Below are 27,560 nucleotides of genomic sequence, written 5' to 3'. Positions count from 1 at the left end.
GAGTGAGTGGAAAACTTGGTTTCATTGGGTCTTTAAGTCAAGCATCTTCTTAAAAGCATATCACTGTGTTGCGCCCCAGGCCACCCCTTATTTTACATATCGATGGCCAAAGCGCAAAACCTCCTATCTGCAAATTTCATGATTTTTTTTTCATGAAATGAGTACTACAGGCTATGCTTCACATGGTCAGCCTGTCTGCATGATTGTCCTGCCCCTCATTTTGTCAGAAATGTCATGTGAGTAAAACCTCCTATCTACTGCAGTTCCAGTCAGTGAGAAATCTCACAAGCGCAAAACCTCCTAACTGCAGCAGAGTTTAAGCAGAGCTTAAACTTGGAACGTATATGGTATGTAGACCGTCTAAATGTCTTTCAGTCTTGTAGTAATTAATTGTTTTATAAATAAAAAGTGTCTTCCACCACTATAGTGAAGTATTATTATTGGTACTCTGTAAGTTAATAGCATTTCCCTTGTTGATTGCTAATGATTAGCATGATTAGCACCAGGTGGTGACAGCTTTCACAAAACAAGAGAGTGAGTTGATAACTAAGTAACTAAGTGCATTTACCTAAATACTGTAACTTATTGACTGCCTTGACAAGTTATATAAGTGTGACCATGCTGCCTATGACGAGTATGACAAGTTTTATGGGCCGAATTTGCGTTTTTTTATTATTATATTATTATTATTATTATATTTTAGTAGATTTTTTTCTTTGGGACTTCCTTCTATCTACTAGGCATGATCATGATCGCGAAATTGCATGTTTGACCCCCATACCAACCCCTTGTTTCAAACATGGCATCTATGTGTTTACATTGGAAAAACATAATGGCTGCTATCTCATGAATGCCTGAATGGATTTCCAAGCAGTTTTTGTTTGAAAGCTGTGAACAACGTGCACACACGTGGTGCATGATCTGTGCATGGGCGTGCATGATCCGTGCACTATAGATTACATGGAAGTCTATGGAGAATTACAGAAAGTACACTTTTGAAGTATTTGTACTTTACTTTAGTATTTCCAATTTCCAATAACTTTACTTCTACTCAATCTCAGATCCAAATATTGTACTTTTACTCCACTTTAAGTTCATTTTGATGTCAATACTTTCATACTTTTACTCAATTACATATTGAATTCCAGATGGTTTGTGTTTCTAGTACAAACTTACTACACTGATGCTGAGTTCCTTCCCTTGCCAAATAGGATCAAAGAAAACACTGGTTTGATTAGGAGGAAGTATGCCGAAAAACCCAAAATTAAGAAGTCAAAATATCCTAGCAGGGGTGCAACAGGGAGACACTCTTGCCCCCTTCCTCTTTATCATAGCTCTGGACTACGCGCTCAGGAAAGCCATCAACGGGCGGGAGCAGGAGCTTGGCTTCACAATTACACCAAGGAAGTCTAGTAGAAACCCTGCTGTAGCTCTGGCAGACCTAGACTACGCAGATGACATCTGCCTGGTGTCTGACTGTGTGGAGCAAGCGCAGGAACTCCTGAACAGAGTGGAGGTGGAATGTGCTAAGGTTGGCCTCAGACTGAATGCAAAGAAGACTGAGGTAATCACCTATAACATCCACACGGACCATCCGCCGATTACAACATCAGATGGCAACGCTCCGCGAGAGGTCAATGACTTCAAATACTTGGGTTCCTGGATGAACTCCACAGAACAGGACCTTAAGGTCAGGAAGGCACTAGCGTGGAGGGCCCTGAACGGTATGTCAAGAGTGTGGTGCTCGAATCTCCCCCGACACATAAAGCTGAGCCTATTCCACGCCACTGTGGCGTCTGTCCTCCTGTATGGCTGCGAAAGTTGGACCCTGACACCCACCCTGCAGAAGTCCCTGGATGGTTGCTACACCAGAATGCTACGAGCTGTTCTGAATGTGGACCAGAACATCCACATTACCAACAAGGACCTGTACAGGCAACTGCAGAGGCTCAGCAAGAAGGTAGCAGCTAGGAGGATGAAGTTGGCCGGCCACTGCCACAGACATCGGGAGCTCCCGGCCAGCAGGCTGGTCCTGTGGGAACCAACACGCGGGCATTGATCGAGAGGACGTTCCGCGTTAACGTATGTGGATGTCCTGAAGAAGGATGCGGGAGCTGAAAGCTCTTCGGAGCTGGCCGGGTGTATGGAGAACCGGAACGATCGGAGACTCCGAGGGAAGCTCGTCTGAGGACGACCGAGAGATAACACTGCTGACTTAATAAGAGTCTAACTGGAATATAGCAATGGGTGGGGTTTGGGGGGAATATTTCCGGTGGTGGAGTTGGGGGGGTATGCAACTGTTTGTAGCCCCAAAAAAGTTATGTTTTATGTATTTATAGTATTACTATTATTTAGCAATCAATTTTATTGTGTAAACACTTCATTTAAGTAATGTTTTATGTATTTAAGTATTATGTGTACCATTATTTATTGTGTAAACACTTTTATGCAAGTATTTCCCTGCAAACTGTTTTGTTTTGAAATAAAACTAGAAAATAAAATCTCTAAGAAATTGTAAGTGTGCCTGCAGCTTGCTAAAGGGGAGCACACACTGGACGCGAACGGCTGCGCAGCGTCGCGTCGCGGTATCGACGCACATGAAGTGCCGCACGGTAACCCCAACTGGATGCGGTGCGCTGCCAAACAGTACATCCATTTCCCCGGTGGGGAGAACCATGGGAGAACATGTTCAACGCGCGGCAACGCTGGAAAAATAGAACAGTGGTGTATCGGCACGGCAGGCGACGCGGCAGAGCCGCGACTGCGCGCGTCTGACGCCGCCGGTGTGGGTTAGTTCATTGAAAATAACCGGGCCGTATGTTTTGACGCGGCGCCTCTGCGCTGCCTCCGCATCCAGTGTGTGTTCCCCTTAAGTGTGTGCAACCTTGTGTATCAGTTGGTGTTAGCATTAGCATTATTAGCATTATTAGCATTAACATTAACATCAGCATTAGCATTAGAATTTTTTATTAGCATTAGCTTTAACATTCTTAGCATTAGCATTTTTAACATTAGCATTAGCATGTTGGGAAGTGGAGTTATGGATGTTTAAAGCCCAGCCAATAGGAAGGCAGAAGGGACAGGGCTTAAACAATTACAGATCATTCCTATTGGCTATGTAAGTACACCCACCAAATTCCAAGACAGTACAATGCTGCAAACTAGAGTTATGGGTGTTTAATGCTCAGCCAATCGGAAGACAGGAGCAGGGCTTCAGCAATTCACCGTTTGTCAGCCTTCTGATTGGTCCCTGAGACTCCCTGACTGGCCAACCAGAAAAATACATTCACTTTTTGCAAGCGGGGGTGGAGTTCTGCAGTCGGAGAAAGTGGCAGCCGTCTTTCACCGGCTGTCCGCACTGCGGAGCACGGCCAGGCCGCTCGCGACCATAGCGTTTGCGATCATTGTAATGAATAAGCTTCAACAAACTAGTTCACATGGACCTTATCAATGGTCTAAGAGTCACGATTGGGTACATATATTTTAAATGGGCAGAATTACGAAAAGCCAGCCTATTATGTGAGGAGAAACATTATAGTTCTGTCCTCTTCCTACCCAAGATGCAATGCGCTTCTCTTTCTATTTCTATTCTATCTCTGATCCAGAGGATTAAACTAATTAAAACATTTATTTTCGGGGGAAAACTACTGTTTTGCTATGTAATTACTGTACCTTTTTCTTCCCTTTTTATTAATATCACGTAGATGTGTTTTTTTTTGGTACTTTATATAGCTGTAATGAGGCTATGAAGAAAAGAAAATCCCATCCACTACCACTATAAAATAATCTGCAAAGAGGATTCTGTCCCACTGGGATTAAACAAATTAAAACATATATTTTCGGGTAAACCCCCTGTTTTGCAATGTAACTACTGTACCTTTGTCTTCCCTTTTTATTAATATCACCTAGATGTTTTTCCTTTGGTACTTTATATAGCTGTAATGAGGCTATGAAAAAATAAAAAAATCCCATTCACTGCCACTATAAAAACAATCTGCCCAGGGTCAAATGTCCCATCATAGTAACAGGGCAGAATGGGGCGGGATTTGCAAAAGGGAGAATTACAGCTCATTCCTATTGGCTGTCTAAGTACACACAGCGAGTTTCGAGATGGTACCATGCTGCAAACTGGAGATATAGCTGTTTGAAGCTCAGCCAATAGGAAGATAGGGGCGGGGCTTATAAGGGGCGGGGCTTAAGTAATAAGTCCCTATTGGCCATTTAAGTTCAGACACCAAGTTTGAAGACGGTACCATGCTGTGTACTGGACAGTACTATGTGTAATTATTTAGTTATGCAACAATGAACACTTAAGTGCAAAACCTCCTATCTGCAGAATTATCCAGGAAAAGTGGGTAAAAACCTCCTATCTGCATTTGCAATATGAAATTAGAGTAGTTGATACATGATATTGTAATATAGTCCAGAAATCCAGAAATGGTGTATTATTTATGTGATGGGTATCATTAAAAAATAGCATTGTGCAAGAAAAACACACAGCTTTTTAGTTTTCTTTTTCATTTTCCCAACAAAGTGATTTTCGCAGATAGGAGGTTTTGCGCTTTGGCCATCGATATGACCATTCCCCCTGCGATACATATGCGAGCGACGCTAAAACAATGCATTTCTTAACAGCAACTACGCATATGATGGGTGTCGGTATGACATTTTCACGCATAGGACGAGTATTTTCCCTCATCCTCCAAATTAGGCCCTATGCTCCCTAAACCAGCCTTATGTTCCTTCAGTATCACATATCGTCCTACCATAATTTGGTGTTGGGGCTCACCTGTTGGGTTTGTATTCTTTTGAATTAATCCTGAATTGCTGGTGTGTAAATTTACATAGCTTACTTATGAATGGTGACACTTTCATGTACAAAGTATGAGAATACAATCATTTAACACATATTAAGGCTTAGGTCATCAATGGGCAATAAAATACTTAGAACTGTGTTTACTAATGCTTAATAATGTATGATTAAAGCTTGTCGGTGTGAATGAAGTATGAACTGGGCTGTATACTGCATGTTCTCCTCTAGTCTATGGGTCTCCTGTGAAACGGCTCCCCCTTTCTATAGGTTACACGTTTTAATGGGCTCGATCAATCGGCAGGAATGTTTGTCTGCTTTTGTTTTACAGCAATCTTTGTTGGTATGGTTTGACGCAGATGCCATGAACATATACTAACATATAATTGTTATGTCCAAATTAAAACTGGGAAAACCTGTATGCTCTATTCTTTTTTTTTTCTTCTTTTTTTAATGATTTATGGCTGTTTATGTTTTTGCATTTTGTATTTCCTTGGATCCACTAGCAGATCTCCACTAGCAGCGACCATCATGGCAATGAAGAATCCAGTATGTCTGATAGAGAGTGACAGTGATGGGAGACTGTGTGTGGTTCCCAGTTCCCAGAAGATGTTAGAGCAGATTGAGCATCATGTGGTTGTGGTGTCAGTTGTGGGCCTGTACCGAACCGGAAAGTCCTACCTCATGAACAAGCTGGCTGGGACCAACAAAGGTGAGCATTTTCATTTTAAGATAAGATACATTTATTTATATTGCACATTTAACATGACAAGTCAACCAAAGTGCTGTACAAGTTAAAACAAAGAGCAAACAATGCAATAAGATCAAAACAATAGCATACAATGAAATAAGCACAAACAGACAAACCAATGAGGGAAATCAGGTATCACTAAAAGCCAGGGAGAAGAAATACGTTTTTAACTTAAAAATAGCTATTGACTGGGCGGCTCTGATGTGTATGGGCAAATTATTCCTGAGCCTAGGGGCAGAGGCCACAAAGGCCCGGTCACCCCTAGTTATTTTATTAGTTACTAGCTCGGTCAGCAGCAGCTGGTCGGCCAACCTCAAGGCTCTGACTGGAGTGTAGTCGCAGATGAGATCTGCAAGTGAGGAGGCGGACAGCAGCGTTCTGGATCAACTGTAGGTGTCTGTCCGACTCTTTAATGTCTGCCAGGCAGTTTTGCAGTAGCTGTAATCATTACTAATGCATGTGCTCAATTTAAACACATATTAAAGGATTTTTGACTAGTCGTCTTACCACAAGACACACTTTTTTCGCCGATTCCTTTTTCTTGTTTACATAATTAGATACATGTAATTCATAATGACGGTGAGTTTTAGCAGTGAGCGATAGCCGGCTATATTTTCCCAAAGTTACATGTCAATGAGACCCAGCAACATACTACACTATTTCCGCTAATGCTAATGCTAAAAATGCTAAATTTAATGATGAAAATGCTAATGTTGATTTTGTAGAAATTTTCTTTTCTAGTTTTATTTTAAAAGCTAAAACCAATTGGCTAAAAACAATGACTAAAACGGGTCTAAAACCCTTTCGAGCTTTTGTTGACTCAACTAAAACTAGCTAGGACTATCAAGGATAGAAATAAATGTGACTAATAACTAATAAGCATTTCGTCCAAAGGACTAAAGCTAAGACCAAAGCTAAGATGCCAAAAAAACTATGATGCCAATAAACCATACGGCATACGCGACAACAAATGCAAACAATGATTCCAATAAACCATAAGTGACAATAATGCTGTCTTTTCCATCACCAACTACCTTAAAAACACTGCTCATTGCTCAAAAGTGTTGATATTTTCATATTCTAGATATTCCTCATAAAACATGTTTGTGATATGAGGCCATTTGCATTTTTATTTATTATTTCATTCATTTTAAGAAATTGCAGTTTTTGTATCACTACCCCACTCTTCCAAAAATGACCCCAATTCAATTAAAGGCTGTTTGCCTTTTTGCAATAAACTACTTTGCTCTCACACATAACTCTGTCATACTTTTGCCTGGCAAAGTGATTTCAACTGTGAGCTGTAATTGTTGAAGCCCCGCCCCTTCTGTCTACTAAACGCGTGCAGCAGCTGTCACACTTTGCTGTCACACTTTTCTCTCGCACGTAACTCTGGCATACTTTTGCGTAGCAACGTGATTTCAACTTTAAAATGCTCACACGACTTGGTATTTTTTCCGGCCAATAGGGGCCAATAGGGACGAGCTGTAATTGTTGAAGCCCTGCCCCCACTGTCTTCCTATTGGCTGGGCTTTAAACAGTCATAACTCCAGTTCGCAGTGTGGTACCGTCTCGAAACTTGGTGTCTGGACATAGACAACCATAGGGATGAGCTGCAATTGTTGAAGCCCCGCCCCCTCTTTCCTCCTATTGGCTGGGCTTTAAACATCCATAACTCCAGTTTGCAGCATGGTACCGTCTCAAAACTTGGTGTCTGGACTTAGACGGCCAATATGGACGAGCTGTTATTTTTTAAGCCCCGCACCCTCATACAAGTATTTTGTTTTCCGCCCGCCCTGACGGTCGCTTCTCACCCTTAGGGTGTCTTTCTGGTAATATTACTTAAAGGCCGGATGACACACAAAGAAGTTTAACATTATGATACAGTAGGTCACGTGGTCTTTCTCCAAACAGTCTGAAAAGGTGGCGGGCCGTATCAGTTAGTAGTGAATGTACACTTCGTCTGTCGTGTGGTGCCGCGCACGTGATGCGTTGTTGTTAGCTTGTAGCGCCGCACCGCAAGGCTATTTTCGAGAGCTATTGTGTGTGTACACGCACACACACACACACACACACACACACACACACACACACACACACACACACACACACACACACACACACACACACACACACACACACACACACGTCTCTGACACACACACACACACACACAGGCTACACACACAGTGTGTATGAGCCACGGACTTCAGTCTTCCGCTGTGCTCCGGTGAGACAGCAGGAGATGGCTGCTAAAAAGGGCTCAGAGCTGCCGAGGAGGAGATCGCTGGACCCTCGTTCTAATCTCTGACACCTTTTTGTTAGAAGACTTCTCCTTTGTACGCAGTTAGGGTGGATTCTATAACAGATTCTATAAAAATGTTACCCCTAGAACTGCTTATTTTAAAATTTGGTTCATGAATTGTCGCATTTTCTCCTCCTCGCACAGTGTTACGAGCATAGCTAGATTCGGTTGTTTTCGTGAACAGCCAGTCCTCGACCAATCAGGGTAGAGTATGGCCGTAGTTATATTATGATGTTTAGTTATGATGGTCAAAATAAAAGTTTTGAGAACCACAGACGCTCAGAATTAAGAACGTCTGCTAAATGCCTAATTTGTAAACTACTGAACTCATAAAATGCCACAGTCTCGTAGTAAATCAGCATCATACATATCCTGAAGCTGGAGACGTAGGCCTAGCAATATTCAGTGATCGGGTCTAATGATCAAAACGAGAACATTATAATGGTGTAAAAAATCTATTAAAAAAACGAAACATTTCCACGCTGTAAGGCCAGTAAGGGACAAGATGACCCCCGGCCACTTTTATTATCACTTAATACACCTTTAAGGACTCTTAATCAAGTCATATGACACCACCCACGCGTCTGTACAACAAATGGTTCATGAGATATAGAGGCACTTCCTGTTTGGCGAAGGGCACTTCCTGTTACAGAGGGGGCGGGGCTTAATAAATTACAGCCCATCCCTATTGGCCGGAAAAAGACCAAAGTTATGTGTGGATTTTGGCAAAAGTATGCCAGAGTTACGTGGTGCCAAAGTATGTTTTGTTCTGCTTTCCCCCATTCAAAGTCAATGGGGTTTTTGCGCATAGTTTTTTACAAATTACGTTGCCGGATTTCCAATCTGATTTTTTTGTTTGAAAGCTGTGAACAGCCTGCACAAACATGGTGCATGATCTGTGCATGGGCGTGCATGATCTGTGCACTATAAATTACATGGAAGTCTATGGAGATTTATGGCAGGGAGAGCCCAAAGAAGGCATATTTAAATGGCAGTAAGTGTGTTAAAAATTCTAATGATAATGCTGATGTTAATGTTAAAGCTATAAATGCTAATGCTAACACCAACCACTACACAAGATTGCACACACTTAGCAAGCTGCAGGCACACTTAACATTTCTTAGAATTTTTTTTTCTAGTTTAGAGTTAAAGTGGAACAGGCAGCCCAGTATTGGGTAGTATCCAATTATTGCCAATGTATGCTTCAGTTCATTGCTTCCCCTGGCATCACAGGGATCTCCATATCTCCATAAATGGGCATAAAGGGGATTTGGTTCCCCTGGCATCACAGGGATCTCCATATGGCAATAAAAGGGATTTGGTTCCTATGACATCACAGTGATGTCAGAGCGTGATGTCAGATTGTGAGAGTCAATCAACAAAAAAGACAAGCGTTACCCAGACAAACTGTCCCTTTTATGCCCATATATGGAGATCCCTGTGATGCCAGGGGAACAAATCCCTTTTATGCCCATATATGGAGATATGGAGATCCCTGAGATGACAGGGGAACCATATGGAGATCCCTGATGTCCACAACACTGAGACTCTGTGCCACACTGGCCAGATTGCCAAGACATTGATGTGTCAGGGGAACCACAGTGTCAGGCATTACCCGTTCGGAAAGGACAAGCTGTGCCGGTTCTGAGGCCGGCTACAGACATTAAGAACATTTGTTCTTTCAGAGTTCTGGGGGGGAGGCGGGGGGCAGAGCAGAGCACAATTCATTCCCGATGGGAGTCACATGGTTTGAAGAAGCAAGCGTGCTTCTTGGTTGCACAGAGCATGCTTAGAGCACCAACGAATTTACATAGTGCAAGCCCAGAGCAAGTTGTAGGCAGAGCACCCAAGCTGCAACGGGGAGCCTTGATGAGACAGGAGGGCAGGGTTCAGCTGCCAACCAATAGGACAGAAAGGCTGTGATGTGATCCCACACAGCTGTGTTCACTTGTAGTCACTTGTAGTCTGTACTCTACAGCAGCAGAGCCTGTCTGCAGTGACATGAAACCTCCATTTCAGAATGAAAATTAATTTAAGTAAATTAAAGTAAAGTTTGTGATTAGAACATGCTTAAACATTCGACAATAACAATTAATATTAAAACTATGTATTGTCATGTCATACATAGTGACATAGTGATGCCTACACAGATGCAATTGATTAAATGTGCTATTCATAATACAATTTAAGTGTTTTATCATGTACACTGTACAGTGGTGGAAAAAAATAATCACATTTGTGTAAAAGTATCAATACTGCAACATAGAAATACTTTGTTATAAGTAAAAGCCTGGAATTCAAAATGTACTTGAGTAAAAGTATTGTGTTGGCATCAGAATGTACTTCAACTTTAATTTTTAAAATAGCAGATCTACAAGCTCACAAAGTGTTGCATGACGGCACACAGTGAGCTTGTAGATCCATTTTATGTGTCACCAAAAAGCAGCACTACTCTGCCTTCACCCAACTCTGCCTTCACTCCAAAAGAACTACATGGCCAAAATCCACATCCACTTCCTCCTCTAGTGGAACTGCCCACTTCCCACAAAGCATTGTGGGAAATTGATTCTTTTTTTGGAACAGACTTTGATCCAACTTTGAAAGAGCACAGATCATGCACAGAGCAAAGGTTCTTAATATGTGAGTGCGGCCTGACAGTAAACTGTGACCTACAGTCACAATAAATGTGTCCGGGGACAGCATAAAGGGACATAACTCACAAGCTGTTGATGATGGTGATGAATGACATTGGTCATAGAGGTGCTATTCCATCTAATAATGCATGACTTTGTATCAACTATGGAAATCAATTTGGTATTTCCCTTTAAGACTCAGCATCAATTTGGATAGCCTAGTAGAAATAATTCATGTTTTAATGGAATTTGCTTTGTTATTGTCCCTTATTCCATTTCCATCCTCAAGGATTTCCTCTAGGATCCACTGTCCAATCCAAGACAAAGGGCATCTGGATGTGGTGTGTACCTCACCCCAGAAAGCCTGACCACACTCTGGTGCTGCTGGACACAGAGGGACTGGGAGATATAGAGAAGGTGAGACACCATTTTTTTTCATGTTCAAATCACTTTTGCATTTAATAATGATAAACCATCAAGTTATTTCAGGTAGGGATTGACGTCAGAAGCTAGGGTGTCGTACAGACTTGTGGGCGGCGTCAAATGACTTGATTAAGAGTCCTTAACCTTAATTGGGGCCTATTTCGCCAAACAGGAAGTGCCCTTCGCCAAACAGGAAGTGCCTCTATATCTCATGAACCGTTTGACGTACAGTCGATAATGTTAAAGCTAATGAAAAGAATGATAATGTTAAAAAAATCTAAAGCTAATCTACCGCTAATGCTAACACCAAAAAAAAATCTAACGCTAATGCTAACACCAACCGTTACAGAAGGTTGCACACACTTAGCGAGCTGCAGGCACACTTAAAATTTCTTAGAAATGTTCTTTTCTAGTTAATGTCAATAATTCAAGTAACAATTCTTCATAATAAGTGCTATACAGTAGTTATAGCAGAGTGACTGAGACAACAGAATGACAAACAATTCTGAATAAATAGCCATTCACACTGAGAACTTACAGAGAAGTACAGTATAACTATAAAAATATAGTTGTAAATCGTTCTGAGGCAAGTGGATGGTAACTATAAAAAGATAATATTACATTTATTTGATAAGGTTAAGTAAAATGAAGATTGTATTGTAAGAGTAGCCTGTATGATCATTTTATAGAGCTGAGTGCTTTATTAATATCTTTCCTACTGTAAATTTTGAATAATTAAATTACCTTAACCATAGTTCTGTTGTCCTTTTTTATTTCATAGGCTCAACATTGTTGTCTGGTTATCATTATTGTAAAACGTATTTTGTCTAAAAATAATCCAAAGGTGACTTGTAACTGTAGGTAGGGGATTACTTTTTAAAAGTAACCTGCACAACCCTGCTGTTGCGATTGTCATTAGTCGGGGACCCACATTCCCAAAAGCTCAAGGAATAGGGTTGAACCTGTGATGTTTTGATGCACTTTTTATTTCTGTTTTATCTATTAGTTTGGTCATTAAGGTCCACAGAATGAGAGGCCTGCTCTGCCGGAAACATTGCGAAAAAAAGGTTATAGACATTTGTATAATTATGCACTGTCCCATTGACTCCACTATACAGGAAAAGTCTGCTTTAGGTAGCAGGCGAGGGGTTAAACTGGGGTGTTTTCATGATTCTGAATCCACTGCAAGCATTTGTTTTACACAAAAAACATTCCTTGGGCCACAAACGGCCCTTCAAAGTCATCACAGTGATGAGTCATCACTTTTTACAGATTTGTGGGGCCGTTTGTGGCCCAAGGAATGTGTTTCGTGCAAAACAAATGCTTGCAATGGATTCAGAATCACGAAAACACCCCAGTTTGACCCCTCATATGTTACTTAAAGCAGATTTTTTCATTTTAAAAAAGAATTATTTTCCTTTATAGTGGAGTCAATGGGACAGTGATAATACAAATGACCATAACTTTCTTCCGCGATGTTTCTGGCAGAGTTGGCCTCTCATTCTGTGGACCTTAAAGGTGATACACCATGAAAATTCACTTTTCCTATTTTAAAACCTTTTTTTGGGGTCCCACTAGCACCTTCTATCCTCACAAAGCCCCATTTCTGACTGTTGTGTCTTTCTCTGGTTTTGGGAAGGCGGAGGTTAAAAGCATCCCACGGGTTCTCAAAACAGGCTGTCCAGATTTGCTGCCGTCGCTGACGTCATCGACGGCCGTTTTTGAAGAAAAAAATAGACTTTTAAAAAAAAATCAAAAAGATTTTGGGGGGGGGTGGCGCAGTTCAGGCCAAAGGTGGTACTGCAGCTGAAAATGCTCTGAGAGCCATTCAAAATGAGAGAGGCTCTCTATTCAGGAGTGGTAATTTAGCCTCAAACCTTTTGAAAAACGTTTTTGGGACATAAACAATATGACATAAATACTTTTTAAATGCATGGTGTATCACCTTTAATGACCAAACTAATAGATAAAACAGAAATAAAAAGTGTGGCAGAACATCACAGGTCCTCTCCCATTTTGAGGGACTGGGTCCCCGGCTACATGGAGATGCTCGCAGGTCCGTTGCAATTTGTGGTTTGAACCTATAATTATGGGTTCGTGGGGCAGATACTGTGTCTTAGCAACACTGAAACGATAACTCGTATTGGTCATGTCCTGAGTTAATGAGGCAATGAGCTGCCCGCAAACACCCAGGCTCGCACAGCACAACGATGGGACAGAAGCACTGAGAGCAGAGTGGGAGCTGACAGCTCAATCGCCGCCATTTCTCCATTAAATCGCCCATCATTCATATTTATTCCCAACTGAATGCTAAAAACGACTAAAACGACTTTGGACCTTGAAAACGAAAACATGTTTCGACCAACGCAGGGTCTTCATCAGGGCATATATGAGGCAAACAGACAAACACCAGTCCTTATATACAGAGGGTTGCAGAGTTGCAGACACTAGTCAATCAGCACTTAGGACCCACACCCAAAATTGCACACAGGTGTGTGTGAGCAACACAAAAGGTAATTACATAGGAACAACAGAAGCAATCAATCAATTAAGCAATAAGGCTAAATAAAGAGAAAGAAAAAAAATATATATATAGCCAAACAAAATACATTTAACAAATAAAGCAATATTGTGACATGGCCATGAGATGTGAACCTGCAGAACATTTACTAAAGAAAACACATAAAATCTATATCCTCATTTAGACCTGGAGGACAGGGAGTGGATCCAAAATGTTTCTCTCTGGTTTCATTTTCTGAGCCGATCTCCACCTCTGGTTAGCGGTTGTATATGCTCAAGACCAATAATGCGCAACAAAGTGTCATTACTATTGTGCATTTCTTTAAAATATCTGGCTATTGGATATACCATGTTGTTTGTACGGATAGCATATTTGTGCTCCACTAGACTGTCCCTAAGGCGACGTTTGGTTCTTTCCACATAGAACACACCAGGGCAGGTGCATGTTAACTTGTAGATGACATGAGTAGTGCTACAGTTAATGAAGTCATGAATCTTATACGTTTTATTAGTCTTAAAGTCCATAAAAGTTTTTGTTTGCTCAACGTTGGAACAGTGTGGGCAGTGCATACATTTGAAACAGCCCATTGGTCTCTTTTGGGGGAGGTAAAAAGTTATGGACTAATTTTGAAAGAGACCACAGGAGGTTCAGGGAAGACAAGTCTTAGTGTAGGGTCACTGTTAATAATACCCCAATTGTTTTTGATGATGCGGCTGATATGGTTGGCAGCAGTGCTGTACTGTGTCACAAAGTAAGGTCGGGATTGGGAGGACTTAGTATGTTTCTTTTTTGTTAATTAATCTTTACGATCGATGTCCTGTGCCATGGGCACGTGAAACAACCTCAGCCTTACTGTATATCCTCTGCTTACAAAGCGACCAGTCATATCAGTAGCCTGTCTGTTAACTGTTCTGCTGCTGTTGACGATCCTCACCGTCATTAAAATCGGTGACTACACGACGCCATTGACAGCGCTCACCGTCAATCTTACTGTATTTACAGTAAATGTAATAATACTTACAGTATGTCGCTCCGGTCGCGGCCGCATCGGTAATGTCCGCGATTTGTTTAAAATGCACGTTGGGCGTGCACGCGAAGTGAAGCTCCTCCATGTTAAGTCAATGGAGAGGGCCATAAAGAGACTTCATTTACTCCAAATAAGACTTTTAAACGCAAAGCACAGCTCCAAACAGCAATAGCAAGGCAAGCCTGGCGGCCGCCATGACACACTGTCACATGACACATGTCATGTGACTAGATGACGTAATCGTTGATGTCATTCAGCAGTCCGTGTGTGTACACACATTCCAGGCAGGCCTTTCACAATAAGAGCGTGTGCTAATGCAGATCTGCGTGGCGTCAAAGAAAAGTTAACCCTTCATACCCTGCAGCACTAATTGTGTTAAAGTCATCTTCCTCATCACATAAGCGGCGTAGCTGCTGGAATTGGCCAAAAGGAATATTATTTATTAGATAAGAAGGGTGAAATGATTCGGCTCGAAGCAGCGTGTCTTTTTTCTAAAAAAATGGGGTATGGAGATTTCCCAGTGAATCTTTGAATATAGTGAGGTCTAGAAAATGAATGTCAGTTTAAGAATATTCAATAGTAAGTTTAATATTTTGGTTCAAAGAATTTAGAATAGATATTTATGGAAATCGAGCAACTGCGTCTCAGAGCCGTTAAAAATAAGCAAAAGATCATCAATATAACGACCATACCAGGTTATGCAGGGGAAAAAGGGGTTAACAGTGTTTAAAACAAAATGTTTCTCCCAATAGCCAAGATGCAAACATGCATAGTTTGGAGAGAAACAAGACCCCATAGGGACGCCAATACACGTAAATAAAACAAGGCGAGCATAGGAAAATCAACACATAAAAAACTTGTATTCATTGTCCGAGATCCATTGAGCCTCCCTAGCCTTGACTAGGAGTTCATGGAACTCTATATGTGACAGTTTCACATAATGTTTAGAATTAAGTTGTCGCTCCGCCTCAGAAATGTATTGCTCTTTAGACAAGATCACCATGGCTCCGCCTTTGTCGGTCGGTCGAATAATAATCATTCTTTGACAGTTCATCTAGTGCCAAATGCTCACTGTGTGTCAGGTTGGACTTAGGTATAAAGCCTGAGCCAAGGTGATCCGAAAAAAGTTTTTGAATCTCAAAAGATTTGGGTCTGAAAACAGAGCCAAAAGCCTCATGAGTAGAGTCAGAGCTTATAGTGGCCGGGGGAGGATTATTGTGAGTGTGTCCAGCTTGATGATGGTACCACGGTTCCATGGTTCGACTTTGGACCTTGTTGCCAAAAGCGACTAAAGCGACTTATTAATTCATCAAACATTTTTTAGTTCATAATCTATCATTGATCGCTAAAAAGTGCTTCACTGCCGTCTTGTATGTGTCTGCGTCCAGACTGATTTGACCAACGGACCGGAACCTGTACCGGAAGGAAACAAAGAGTCAGGAAGTAAAATCGCATGGGGAGTCCCATCCCCATCAATGTTAACTAAATCCGTTACTTCTAACCGACTGGTAGGTCCCAGAAAGAAAATAAGACCAGTTCTGAAATCGTAATGATGTCCTCTATCTAAAAGGTGATCCAGTGAACTTTAAGCGATTGCTGGACGGCTAACGTTTTGAGCATGTATGCTAATCAGGCTGGCAAACTAGAGGCCTCTGAGCAAGCCCCCAGAACCCTGGTGGAGCCCTGAAGCGCAATGGACATGGTGGCCGTTTTGAGGTACTGCAGTTGGGGCCAGAAACATGAACGCACATCTAGGCTTCTTTGTATTGACGCGCGTTCATACTGGAAGTGCTCGTTCATGAATTGGAGCCCCCGTGCGTCCATGAACACAAACTATGACGCAAAATGCTTCACATAGGCCCCACTACGTCACGGTTTTACTACCCGGAAGAAGGGGTGAAAACGCCTCATGCGCTGGGTGAGCAACTCAATGCAAGTGGACGGGCGGGGATATCTGGTGTCCTCTCTATTCTTCTTATAACTCTATGCCTCTGAGGCCTCAGCCTAAAAAAAAGACTGTCACTAGTGTTCTATTTGGCGATCAGAGATGTAGAGAGCAAACCCCTTGGAGAGCAAACCCCTTGGTGGTTTTCAAAGGCCATTGCAGTTAAACCAGACACTATTCATCTAACAATGTATTCATGTTATATGGATGTATACATTTTACACATGTTCTTTTGAAGCCCAAATCTAATGATTTTGAGATCGCAAAGTGCAATAACTCTCCCTGTGAAGGTCTCAGAAATTTCCCCTTCCATGACTTTTCCTAAATACTCAAGATATATGTTCTCGTTTTTTTCCCCTTCTGAAACGTTTCCTAAGTATGAAATAATATACAATTATACTACTCTGACGTTAGAAATCGGTTATAAAGACAGGTCTCCCCCATTCTCCCCCTCCGAAGAGAATTCACACCTTTAGTGCTCCCGGAGTGCGCCTTTGTTCATTTTTTTTTTTTTTTTTTAATAATTTTTATCCCACAATTTTGCAACCTATTTTTCACCCAGTGCCAATTGCCTATGTAATCCTGGGCTCTGCTCTCCCTCTGCCGCGCCTGGGGAGACAACGGACTGACCTCATGCTTCCTTCAATGCATGAGTAGTCCAAGTTGTTTCTTTCCACCTGACAGGGGGGATTTCCCCGGGATGGACGTAGCGCGTGGAAGGAACACGTTATTCCAACCAGTTCCTTTCCCCTCCATCAAGCGCCCCGGCTGGCCAGGGGGAGGCAATATTGAGACCAGGATTACTGCATGTTTTTGTGAGGGTATCAACCTATAGGAGACACAGGGAGAAAATGCAAACTCCACACAGAAAGGCCCTATCGCCGACCCCACCTAGGGTGTGCCTTTGTTCATTTGTTGTTGTGATCATTTGTATTTCACTGTCAGCTTAGCAAAGACATTAAAACCACTACCTGGAAATGTTTTGTTTCATAAATATTATCAATATAATATTAATTTTGAGAATCGCTATGGTTTATATAATGTAGGCCTATTATTATTTTAGCCGTGCAGGAGCAATCATTTGCGGGGAGATGATGCTCTTGCTGACAGGGAGAAGTGTGACGCTGCCGCCACTGTCTGCACACTGTCTGTGTTTCTAAAAGCTAAGCATCATTTCAGCTAATATTACATAGATAGAATAACTGGGTGATCTATCATTTACCGGCCGAAATTAATAGCTTGTATAGATAGGCCTACACGCTGCGCCGGTAGACACGGCACTAATCTCCCGGTGCAGTCAGCCTGTTCTGTCCGAGTGGAGACGGCTTTTAGACAGGCACGCATGTCACAGTGATATGGGTGCCAAATTGCCAATCAAACAGTATAGGCACCCGACGCTTGTTTGTGTCCTGCACGTCTAATTTCTAATGGATAATCTCCTGTTTTCACTACTTTTGTGCGATAGTCTTGTATGATGAAGCACGGATTTACTTTGCGGAAAAAAAACATACACATTTGAAACTTGGACATGGGTGCCAATCAAACTGTATAGGCACCCGACGCTTGTGCCCTGCACGTCTAATTTCTGATGGATAATCATTTGCTTTTCATTGTTATATGCCTAACCAAAAAACACTATGTGAACATTTTACAGAGTGAAGAGAATGTGAATTACTGTATCTCTCTCTCTCTCTCTCTCTCTTTCTCTCTCATCATTTCTCTGCCTCGCTCTGTCTATCTCTGCTACACCTTTCCCTCTCTCTCTTTCTCCCGAGCCCTGTTAGCGCAAATGGACCCTTATTTTATTATATATATTTAACTATCGAGAGCGCTCTCTTTCTTTCTCTTTCCCTCCCTCCCTCCTTGCATGCATGCATGTGTGTGTGATGTCGGGACATCACATTACCTAAACTTGATTAATTGGCTGGTTTTGTGAGTACGAATGAAAATCGGGACATATGAAGGCGTAATTATTTTACTTCGCTTCGTATGGCGTTGTGAGCTTGTAGAAGATTGGCTATTTGTGTAACAAAATACCCTATTGCCAATGAACATAACGACAATAAATGATTGTAACTAAAGATCCTTGCAAGTTACAACTGTGTTTTCTTTCATTCATATGTAAAAAGTGGTAGAAAAGCACTGTTTCAGGGTTGTTTGCCACTCGCCTGGCGGCTGGTGGCACAACCATGAAACAGTGGTAAATCAGCCAACAACCCACTCCCTCTCATGGTAAATGGCTTACTTTTGACCTATAATGTCAGTCAGAGAAGAAGTGATTTTTTTCAGTCACCCGAGTGTTAAAGGGTGGCATTCAGTGTGTTAAAACACGGGACAAAGCACGTCCTGTATTAATCGCCCATCAGTCATAATCATTCCCGACCTTAAAACATGGGACAAAGCGCGTCCTGTATTAATTCAATACGGGACACGTCTTTTAGTTTCCAAAAATGGGACGATTGATAACTCTAAGCCTGGCGGAAAATGGTGGCCAACTATAAACTTCATGTGATCAGAGTAATGTAACTAACATCCAAACAATGTCTTCTGATTTCAGGGAGATACGACAAATGACAACTGGATCTTTGCCATGGCAGTTCTGCTCAGCAGCACCCTGGTCTACAACAGCATGGGCACCATTGATAATAAAGCCCTGGAGAACCTTCAGTATCCTTCACATTATTCACTCATTATTCCCTCTTTTACCCTTCACTATTTCATTTATTAACTTTAGAATACTCTTTTCCAGTCCAAGTACTTCGACTGAAAATAGTGTTTCAGGGACAGTTTTCCTCTCAAAACATTAATTCAGTATTTAACATTTAACAATCTCAGGAAAGGGATTTCCATATTTTCACGTGTCCTAAAACTACATTTTGCAGTTTCTAAGTAGGGTATATCCCTTCCTTTAAGTCAACACTCCTGTAAAAAGGTTTAGAAACCCCGTGTTGTGTGAGGTTCTTTTGTCATCCTCAACAACACTCCTTACAGCTACGTGACAGAACTGACCAAGCATATCAAAATGAAGTCCAACAAGGATGAGGATGATGATCGTACATATGTACGTTTCCTTCCCTCCTTTGTGTGGGCTGTGCGAGATTTTTCACTCGATCTGGAGCTAGATGGGAAACCCATAACAGCAGACGAGTACCTGGAAAACGGACTCAAGGACAAACCAGGTTTCATGAACTGCTGAAAATTATTTGAATACAATTGAGATTTCAATAATTTAAAGTATGGATTAGACATTCTTGACACTAAAAAGTATTGTGTTCTCCATGTGTTTCACTTTGTCAAAGGTAAAGTGAATCAGCAGTACAACGAAGCCCGTACCTGCCTTCGTAAATTCTTCTTGCCACGCACATGCTTCGTGTTTGACAGACCGGCCAGGGCAACCAAACGATTGGAAGAACTGACTGATGCTGACCTGTATGAAGAATTTCTTGAACAGGCTAGAAAGTTCACTGAACACATCTACACTAAGTCTGAGACCAAGACTCTCAGAGATGGCTTAAAGGTCACTGGCAGATGTAAGTGGGATTTAAATAGACTGGCATTTCTGTCAGCCAACAGTATCTATGCGATTGATATCAGTGAATAATATACGTGCTCATTTTGCATTCTGACAAATGCACTGGTTTGTTATAATTAATTCAGTAAACATATGTAGTTGTTCCAGGAAATAAAAACAGTTATTATTGTGACGTGAAATTGTAGTTGAATTGAAATTTGGTTCATTAAAATTGTTGTTACGTTTCTAGAGCCCAAGCACTGCACCAGTGTGAAGCCATTTTGAAATTGCAAAGATTATTTTTCTTCGCAAAAAAGGAATTGTGTTTTTGAGGGACTTAAAACACTGAAACTTTGCACACACACAGAGATGGGAAAAGTACTCTCATTCTGTACACAAGTAGAAGTACAATTACTTGTGAAAGAAAATAGTTCTCTGTCCAAGTACCACCATTATGACTGATGTTAAAATACAGTAGCATACCTTCTCCATCCAATTCAGCTATTGGTACTGTATATGCACAGTTAACACAAATAGTTAAGGAGACAAATAGTTGGGGCGAATCCGGTACTTCCGTGACCATGAGAGCAAAGGTCCGTTTCTCAGTGGTTTTGTCAACTATGAAGGTTAAATAACACATTGAGCTCCCATGTCCCTCACAAAAATGTGGGCAAAATGTTTGACAGCTGGGGTAATTCACTTACTATACACTATACTATAAAGGAAAAAAAAATGACTCCTAAAAAATCTGCTTTAAGTGGGATGTGAGAGGTCAAACTAGGGGTTTGAAATTATTCTGAATCCATTGCAAGCATTTGCTTTGCATTAAAAACATTCCTTGGGCTAACAACGGACCCCAAAAGACTGTGAAAAGTGATGACTCATCACTAAACCATAGTTTTATTTAAATTAGCTAAATTACAATGACAATTTCTCAATAATTAGTGGCCAAGCCACGCAGTGGCAAAGGCCACTCATTGATATTGTACTTTATCATTATTAGTGGCCAAAAGGCCACTCCTTGATATTGGACTTTCTCATTATTATTCTTCCGCCACTTTTTCTCTAGCGGGTAGACCGAAATTTCCCCCATTCTAAGTCAATGGGGTTTTTGGGCGTCGTTTTTTGCGAATTACGTCGCCAATCGGAAAGAATAGTAATAGCACCCCATTCCCGGCCGAGCTGCACGTTTTGATGTATATATTGCGGGGGTGGCGTAAATTGTGCGGCAGTTATTACGTGCCGAAATTTGTGGCGACATTACTTACTTATAAGTATGGCGGAGTACAATAAGTGTTTTGCCATTGCATTGCATGGCAGGCACACTTAACTAACTAAGTATGGCGGATTACAATAAGTGTTACGCTCAAAAAAAAACATTGACTTTGAATGGGGGACTCTGAAAAAAACCCAGAAACTTTGGCCCCACATTACTCTGACATACTTTTGCCTAGCAACGTCACTTAAACTTCAAAATGCACACACAACTTTGGTCTTTTTCCGGCCAATAGGGAAGAGCTGTAATTGATTAAGCTCCGCCCCCTCTGTAACGGGAAATGCCCTTCGCCAAACAGGAAGTGCCTCTTTATCTCGTGAACCGTTTGTCGTACTGACGCGTGGGTGGTGTCATATGACTTGATTAAGAGTCCTTAACCTTAATTGGGGCCTATTTTTCTAAACAGGAAGTGCCCCTCACCAAACATGAAGTGACCCTTTATCTCGTGAACCGTTTGTCGTAGAGACTTGTGGATGGCGTCAAATGACTTGATTAAGAGTCCTAAACCTTAATTGGGGCCTATTTCGCCAAACAGGAAGTGCCCCTCGCCAAACATGAAGTGACCCTTTATCTCGTGAACCGTTTGTCGTAGAGACTTGTGGATGGCGTCAAATGACTTGATTAAGAGTCCTAAACCTTAATTGGGGCCTATTTCGCCAAACAGGAAGTGCCCCTCGCCAAACAGGAAGTGACCCTATATCTCGTGAACCGTTTGTCATACAGATTTGTGGGTGGCGTCAAATGACTTGATTAAGAGTCCCTAACCTTAATTGTGGCCTATTTCGCCAAACAGGAAGTGCCCCTCGCCAAACAGGAAGTGACCCTTTATCTCATGAACCGTTTGTCGTACAGACTTGTGGGCGGCGTAGAATTGCTTGATTAAGAGTCCTTAACCTTAATTGGGGCCTATTTCGCCAAACAGGAAGTGCCCCTCGCCAAACATGAAGTGACCCTTTATCTCGTGAACCGTTTGTCGTAGAGACTTGTGGATGGCGTCAAATGACTTGATTAAGAGTCCTAAACCTTAACTCATTTACTGCCTATGACTAGTTTGACGAGTTATATGGCTGTGTCCACTCTGCCTATGACTAGTATGACGAGTTTGAAAAAAAAAAAAAAAAAAAAAGATTTTTTTTTTGAAAAATATTTTTTTGAAAATAAATTTTTGGACCCCATCAAATCTAGTAAGCATGATTTCAATCGCGATTTTGCATGTTCAACCCCCATACAACCCCATCTTTCAAACAGGGCGGCCATTTTTGTTTACATAACATGTAAAACATAATGGCTATTATCTCAAGAATGCCTGAACGGATTTCCAATCGGACTTTTTTGTTTGAAAGCTGTGAACAAACTGCACAAACATGGTGCATCATCTGTGCATGGGCGTGCATGATCCGTGCACTATAAATTACATTGAAGTCAATGGAGGCTTCTGGCGGGGAACCCTGATGGGAGCTGTTTCAAAATGGCAGTAAATGAGTTAATTGGGGCCTATTTCGCCAAACAGGAAGTGCCCCTCGCCAAACAGGAAGTGACCCTATATCTCGTGAACCGTTTGTCATACAGATTTGTGGGTGGCGTCAAATGACTTGATTAAGAGTCCCTAACCTTAATTGTGGCCTATTTCGCCAAACAGGAAGTGCCCCTCGCCAAACAGGAAGTGACCCTTTATCTCATGAACCGTTTGTCGTACAGACTTGTGGGCGGCGTAGAATTGCTTGATTAAGAGTCCTTAACCTTAATTGGGGCTTATTTCACCAAACAGGAAGTTCCCCTCGCCAAACAGGAAGTGACCCTATATCTCATGAAGCGATTGTCGTACAGACTTGTGGGCGGCGTCAAATGGCTTGATTAAGAGTCCTTAACCTTAATTGGGGCCTGTTTCGCCAAACAAGAAGTGCCCTTCGCCAAACAGGAGGTGCCTCTATATCTCATGAACCGTTTGTCGTACAGACGCGTGGGTGGCGTCATATGGCTTGATTAAGAGTCCTTAACCTTAATTGGTGCTTCCTTCGCCAAACAGGAAGTGCCCTTCGCCAAACAGGAAGTGCCTCTATATGTCATGAACCGTTTGTCGTACAGACACGTGGGTGGAGTCATATGGCTTGATTGAGAGTCCTTAACCTTAATTGGTGCTTCCTTCGCCAAACAGGAAATGCCCTTCCCCAAACAGGAAGTGCCTCTATATCTCATGAACAATTTGTCATACAGTCGATAATGTTAAAGCTAATGCAAAAAATGCTAATGTTAAAAAATATAATGCTAATCTAACATCAAAAAAATCTAACGCTAATGCTAACACCAACCGCTATACAAGGTTGCAGGCACACTTAAAATTTCATAGAAATTTTCTTTTCTAGTTTATCATACAGTCATGAGTCAGCCTACCATTTTTGTTATTTTAGGTGACATTAGAATTACCGTAGTTGAACACACTTGCTGAATGGGTCTTCCTTCCACAGTGCTTGGTCAACTGGCAGAGATGTACGTGAAAGCCATCCGTAGTGGAGAGGTTCCCTGTGTGGAAAATGCTGTGGTGGCATTGGCTGAGATTGAGAATGCCAAAGCTGTTGAGCAGGCCCAAGTCCTCTATGTACAGAGGATGAAGTCGGTACGCTTCCCCACCAAAAACCTGGAGGAGCTCTCTGCAATCCATGCATCCAGTGAGAGAGAGGCCGTGGCTCTTTTCATGAAACGTTCATTCAAAGATGACAACCAAAAATATCAGAAGAAGCTTGTGGTATGTGTTGGAAATCATCATCCATTGTTTCCATAGTGTGTTACCATTACCTTATGCAACACTTTTAAAATCCCTCTAAAGCTTAGTCAAATTATTGTCCTGTTGCGTCCCTTGCTTAATACCTTTTTTCTGCCTTTTAACTGTCGGAGCCTTCTGACATGTATTTGTTGCACTCCTGGTCAAATCATTATAATTACTTAAATTGCATTAAATATGAGAATCTGTTCTTTTTTTTCAGTAATAGGCCCTCAATAATCATCTACTGCATGAGTAAAGGACAATAACTTAGATAGAATGACCAATAAACTTTTCATTTTGACCTTTACATTTTTAGAGTGTACTTCAGGGGGAATACAATCAGATCTGTGAGAAAAACTTCAACGAGTCCAGGAAGGCATGTGAACAAATCATCAAAAGTGTCTTCAAACCTCTGGAGAACAACCTTGGAAATGGTCTCTATGCTGTCCCTGGAGGATACAAGAAGTTCTGCCAGGACCTCCAGACGATGAAGGGTACATACAATCGTGCAGAAGGCAGAGGAGTCAAGGTAAGTCAGATTTCTACCAACTTCAGATCTGAGTCAAAGAATGTGGGATGCGAGCAGAATACAATTTAATAATCAGCTGGCTCCGCCCGATGTCCGACAGTATCACACAGCCGCCTCATTCACTCCAATGTAAATATTGCATTGGAGCAATGGCAAAACACTTATTGTAATCCGCCATACTTATTAAGTGTGCCTGCCATGCAATGGCAAAACACTTATTGTAATCCGCCATACTTAGTTAGTTCACAATAATGATCCCACAAATTTCGGCACGTAATAACTGCCGCACGATTTACGCCACCCCGCAATATATACATTAAAACGTGCGGCTCGGCCGGGAATGGTGTGCTATACTACTTTTCTTTCCGATCCGTGTTACCATGGCAACGTAATTCGCAAAAAACAACGCCCAAAAACCCCATTGACTTTGAATGGGGGAAAAATCAACAAACCTTGGCACCACATTACTCTGGCATACTGTTGCCTAGCAACGTGATTTAAACTTTGAAACGCTCACACAACTTTGGACTTTTTCCGGCCAAGAGGAACGAGCTGTAATTGATTAAGCCCCGCCCCCTATGTATTCCTATCGGCTGGGCTTTAAAAAGCCGAAACTCACTTAGCGAGCTGCAGGCACTCTTAAAATTTCTTAGAAATGTTCTTTTCTATTTTCTTTTGCGGGTTAAAAATATAACTTAATATAGGCCTATTATAGATATTACTCTTGATTCCGCAATAATGTTATACTTGGTGTATTCGGAAAATGTGCACCGGGTGTGCGTGCACGCGTGCATGTGCGTGCATGTGCGCCTGTGCACACAAAACCCAGGATCTCCCACCTTTTCATTGACAAATTGAGCACTGGATCTAGCCATACGACTGAGAGAGTGCTCTTATTGGTCTTTGTTTCCTTGATGATCTGGCTGATCACTGATGTATGCTCCAGACATCCGGAGTATCCTGGGACTCCTCCTTTTTGGACACTTTTGTCCACGTACTTGTTGGCGATAAGGTACGATGTTAATCTTTTAGCAACGATGGCCCAGAATATCTTCCCTTCGACATCTAGGAGGGAGATCTCTCGAAATTGATCAAGTCCTGATGAGTTCAGTTCTTTGTGTCCAGTGGAATATCTCTACTGAGATCACTGTGGGCTTCTGCCACACTATCCTCCACTTCCTCCTTTGTGCATGTCAGTCTTCCGCCTTTTGGCTTTCCAAGAATGCCGGCTGTAAACTGGAAGGGATTGTTGAAGAAAGCCTTCCTCTGTCTCCGCTTCTCGCTCTGCTTTTTCCGGCTTGACTCTGTCTTTCGAAGCTGGATTAGGGTTTTCTGCAGTTCTGAGTTTAGCTCGTTCAGGGCCGTTTTCTCCTCAGCATTTGCTTTCCGCCACTGTTTCACTGTTAGTTCTTTCTGCAACTCTGTGATCTGGCGCTGCCTCCTACTGGGGCCTGAAGGTGGCTTGACCGTTTGGCCTTCCTTCACACCAAAGGTATCGTGGCATGCCTGATACACAAGTTGCACCATGGTCTTCATCTTCTTGGTTGCATCTCCTTTCAGGACGCTGTCCAGTGTGACACTCAAATCTTCATCCAATTGCCGCCATTTACGGTCTGCTGCTGGTGGTAAATTCAGCCGAGGTTTACGCTCGAAGCCTTCCAAACTCTCGGATTCACCCCCTCTTGTGCTCTGAACTGGTTCAGCAGGGAGGTCCTGGGCACTGTGGTTTGCCTCCTGGCCCGTGTCCTCCGTCGACTGACAAGCAATGCTAGTAAACTCAGAGATAGCTCTCTGAGTCATAACAGGTGCTTTGCGTTGCTGTAGTTGCCCTTTGAACTTAGACTTGCCTTGGTGAATCTTTACGCCATGTTCATTCTTGAACATTCGGACCCCTTTATAAAACACTTTGGTGAAGAACATTTCTTGGTAAGGAATTTAGTCACAGATTTGACATTATTCTGATAATGTTCCCTGACTATCAGCTGACATGCACTCATTTAACATCACCCTCTGGGTTGTGTTGAAGAGGATCCAAACAGCCAAACTAGAGTCAACAAAAACACGAAATAAGTAGCATTACATGTTCTGATGATTTATGCTTTTTCTATTGCCTTGCCTGCAAAACAATTATATTAGATGATGAACACATTATAGCCACATTTTACATTCTTGATAATTTTAATTTGATGAGGAACGTATGTGTGTGTGTGTGTGTGTGTGTGTGTGTGTGTGTGTGTGTGTGTGTGTGTGTGTATGGGGCTCGAATCGTGACACGGGGACGTTGGTGCGTGCGCGTGCACGCATTCGATTTTATCTGTGTTGTACTGAACGCATGGACTTCTCCTGTAGTTTTTCAATGGCATTTAATAGCATTACACGTAGGCGTCGCTGGCACGCGTAGCTGTGTGTCTTCATTTAAGTGGCCAGGCGGGGTACACGGAGACGCGTTTAATTAGGCGTTTGTGGCGAACGCATGTGTTAACGCACGCATACATCTTTTGGTCATGTGGCCATCATGCGTGAGACGACACGGTCAAATGCAGCGCCGCCATGAACTGTACGCGTGATTGACTTGTTGCTCTGCTCTGGGACGCACGTGTGAGCTGTGTGCCACCCATTTGATTCTCAGCGCTAAACCTGCGTGTGTGTGTGTAGACGTGTATATCAAATAAAACATCCATCCAGAGTCTGGATTCCAGACGTTCATGCGAGCATGCGTTGGTCTGTCACTGTGGGCTGCATGCTCTCTGTGCTCCTTAGGGCTGGCGTAGCAAATTTGCTTTATATAGGCCTATTTGAATTGAGATAAAATACAGACCCTCAAGGACCACCGCGGTGGTCCTTTGGTGAGTTGGTGGTCCTGGTGGTCCTGACTGATTGAGACTATACATATTTCGTTAATTTATTTATATTTATTTATTTAACTGTTTGTTTTGTTTGGTGTTCCTAAGTTGAGCCCTTCGGAATGGCTGCCTTCTGGTTATGTTGTCAGTTAAATTGCTTTATTTATTATTAGTTTAGTTCTGTTCAGTTATGTTGTGTTTAGACCTTTATTTCGTTATTTGTTT

The 27,560-nt window shown here is 42.0% G+C and overlaps 1 protein-coding gene across 1 annotated transcript; it reads left to right on the top strand.

Moving 5' to 3' along the window:
• Positions 1–283: 283 nt before the first annotated feature.
• On the top strand, positions 284–25,594 carry LOC308296357 (guanylate-binding protein 1-like; the record flags this gene model as incomplete). The annotated part of the gene is made up of 9 exons (XM_080739616.1): positions 284–347; positions 5,317–5,522; positions 10,789–10,916; positions 18,973–19,082; positions 19,407–19,594; positions 19,715–19,945; positions 23,668–23,945; positions 24,280–24,492; positions 25,562–25,594. Exons 2-9 carry the CDS (start codon positions 5,342–5,344, stop codon positions 25,592–25,594), a joined length of 1,362 nt encoding a protein of 453 aa, XP_080595742.1. The 5' UTR covers positions 284–347; positions 5,317–5,341.
• Positions 25,595–27,560: the final 1,966 nt, after the last annotated feature.

Source organism: Nannobrachium achirus, assembly GCF_963921795.1.
Source record: "Nannobrachium achirus genome assembly, chromosome: 2".
Taxonomy (NCBI): domain Eukaryota; kingdom Metazoa; phylum Chordata; class Actinopteri; order Myctophiformes; family Myctophidae; genus Nannobrachium; species Nannobrachium achirus.
Note: the sequence above shows the minus strand (reverse complement) of the source record. Positions and strands in the feature narration are given on the sequence as shown.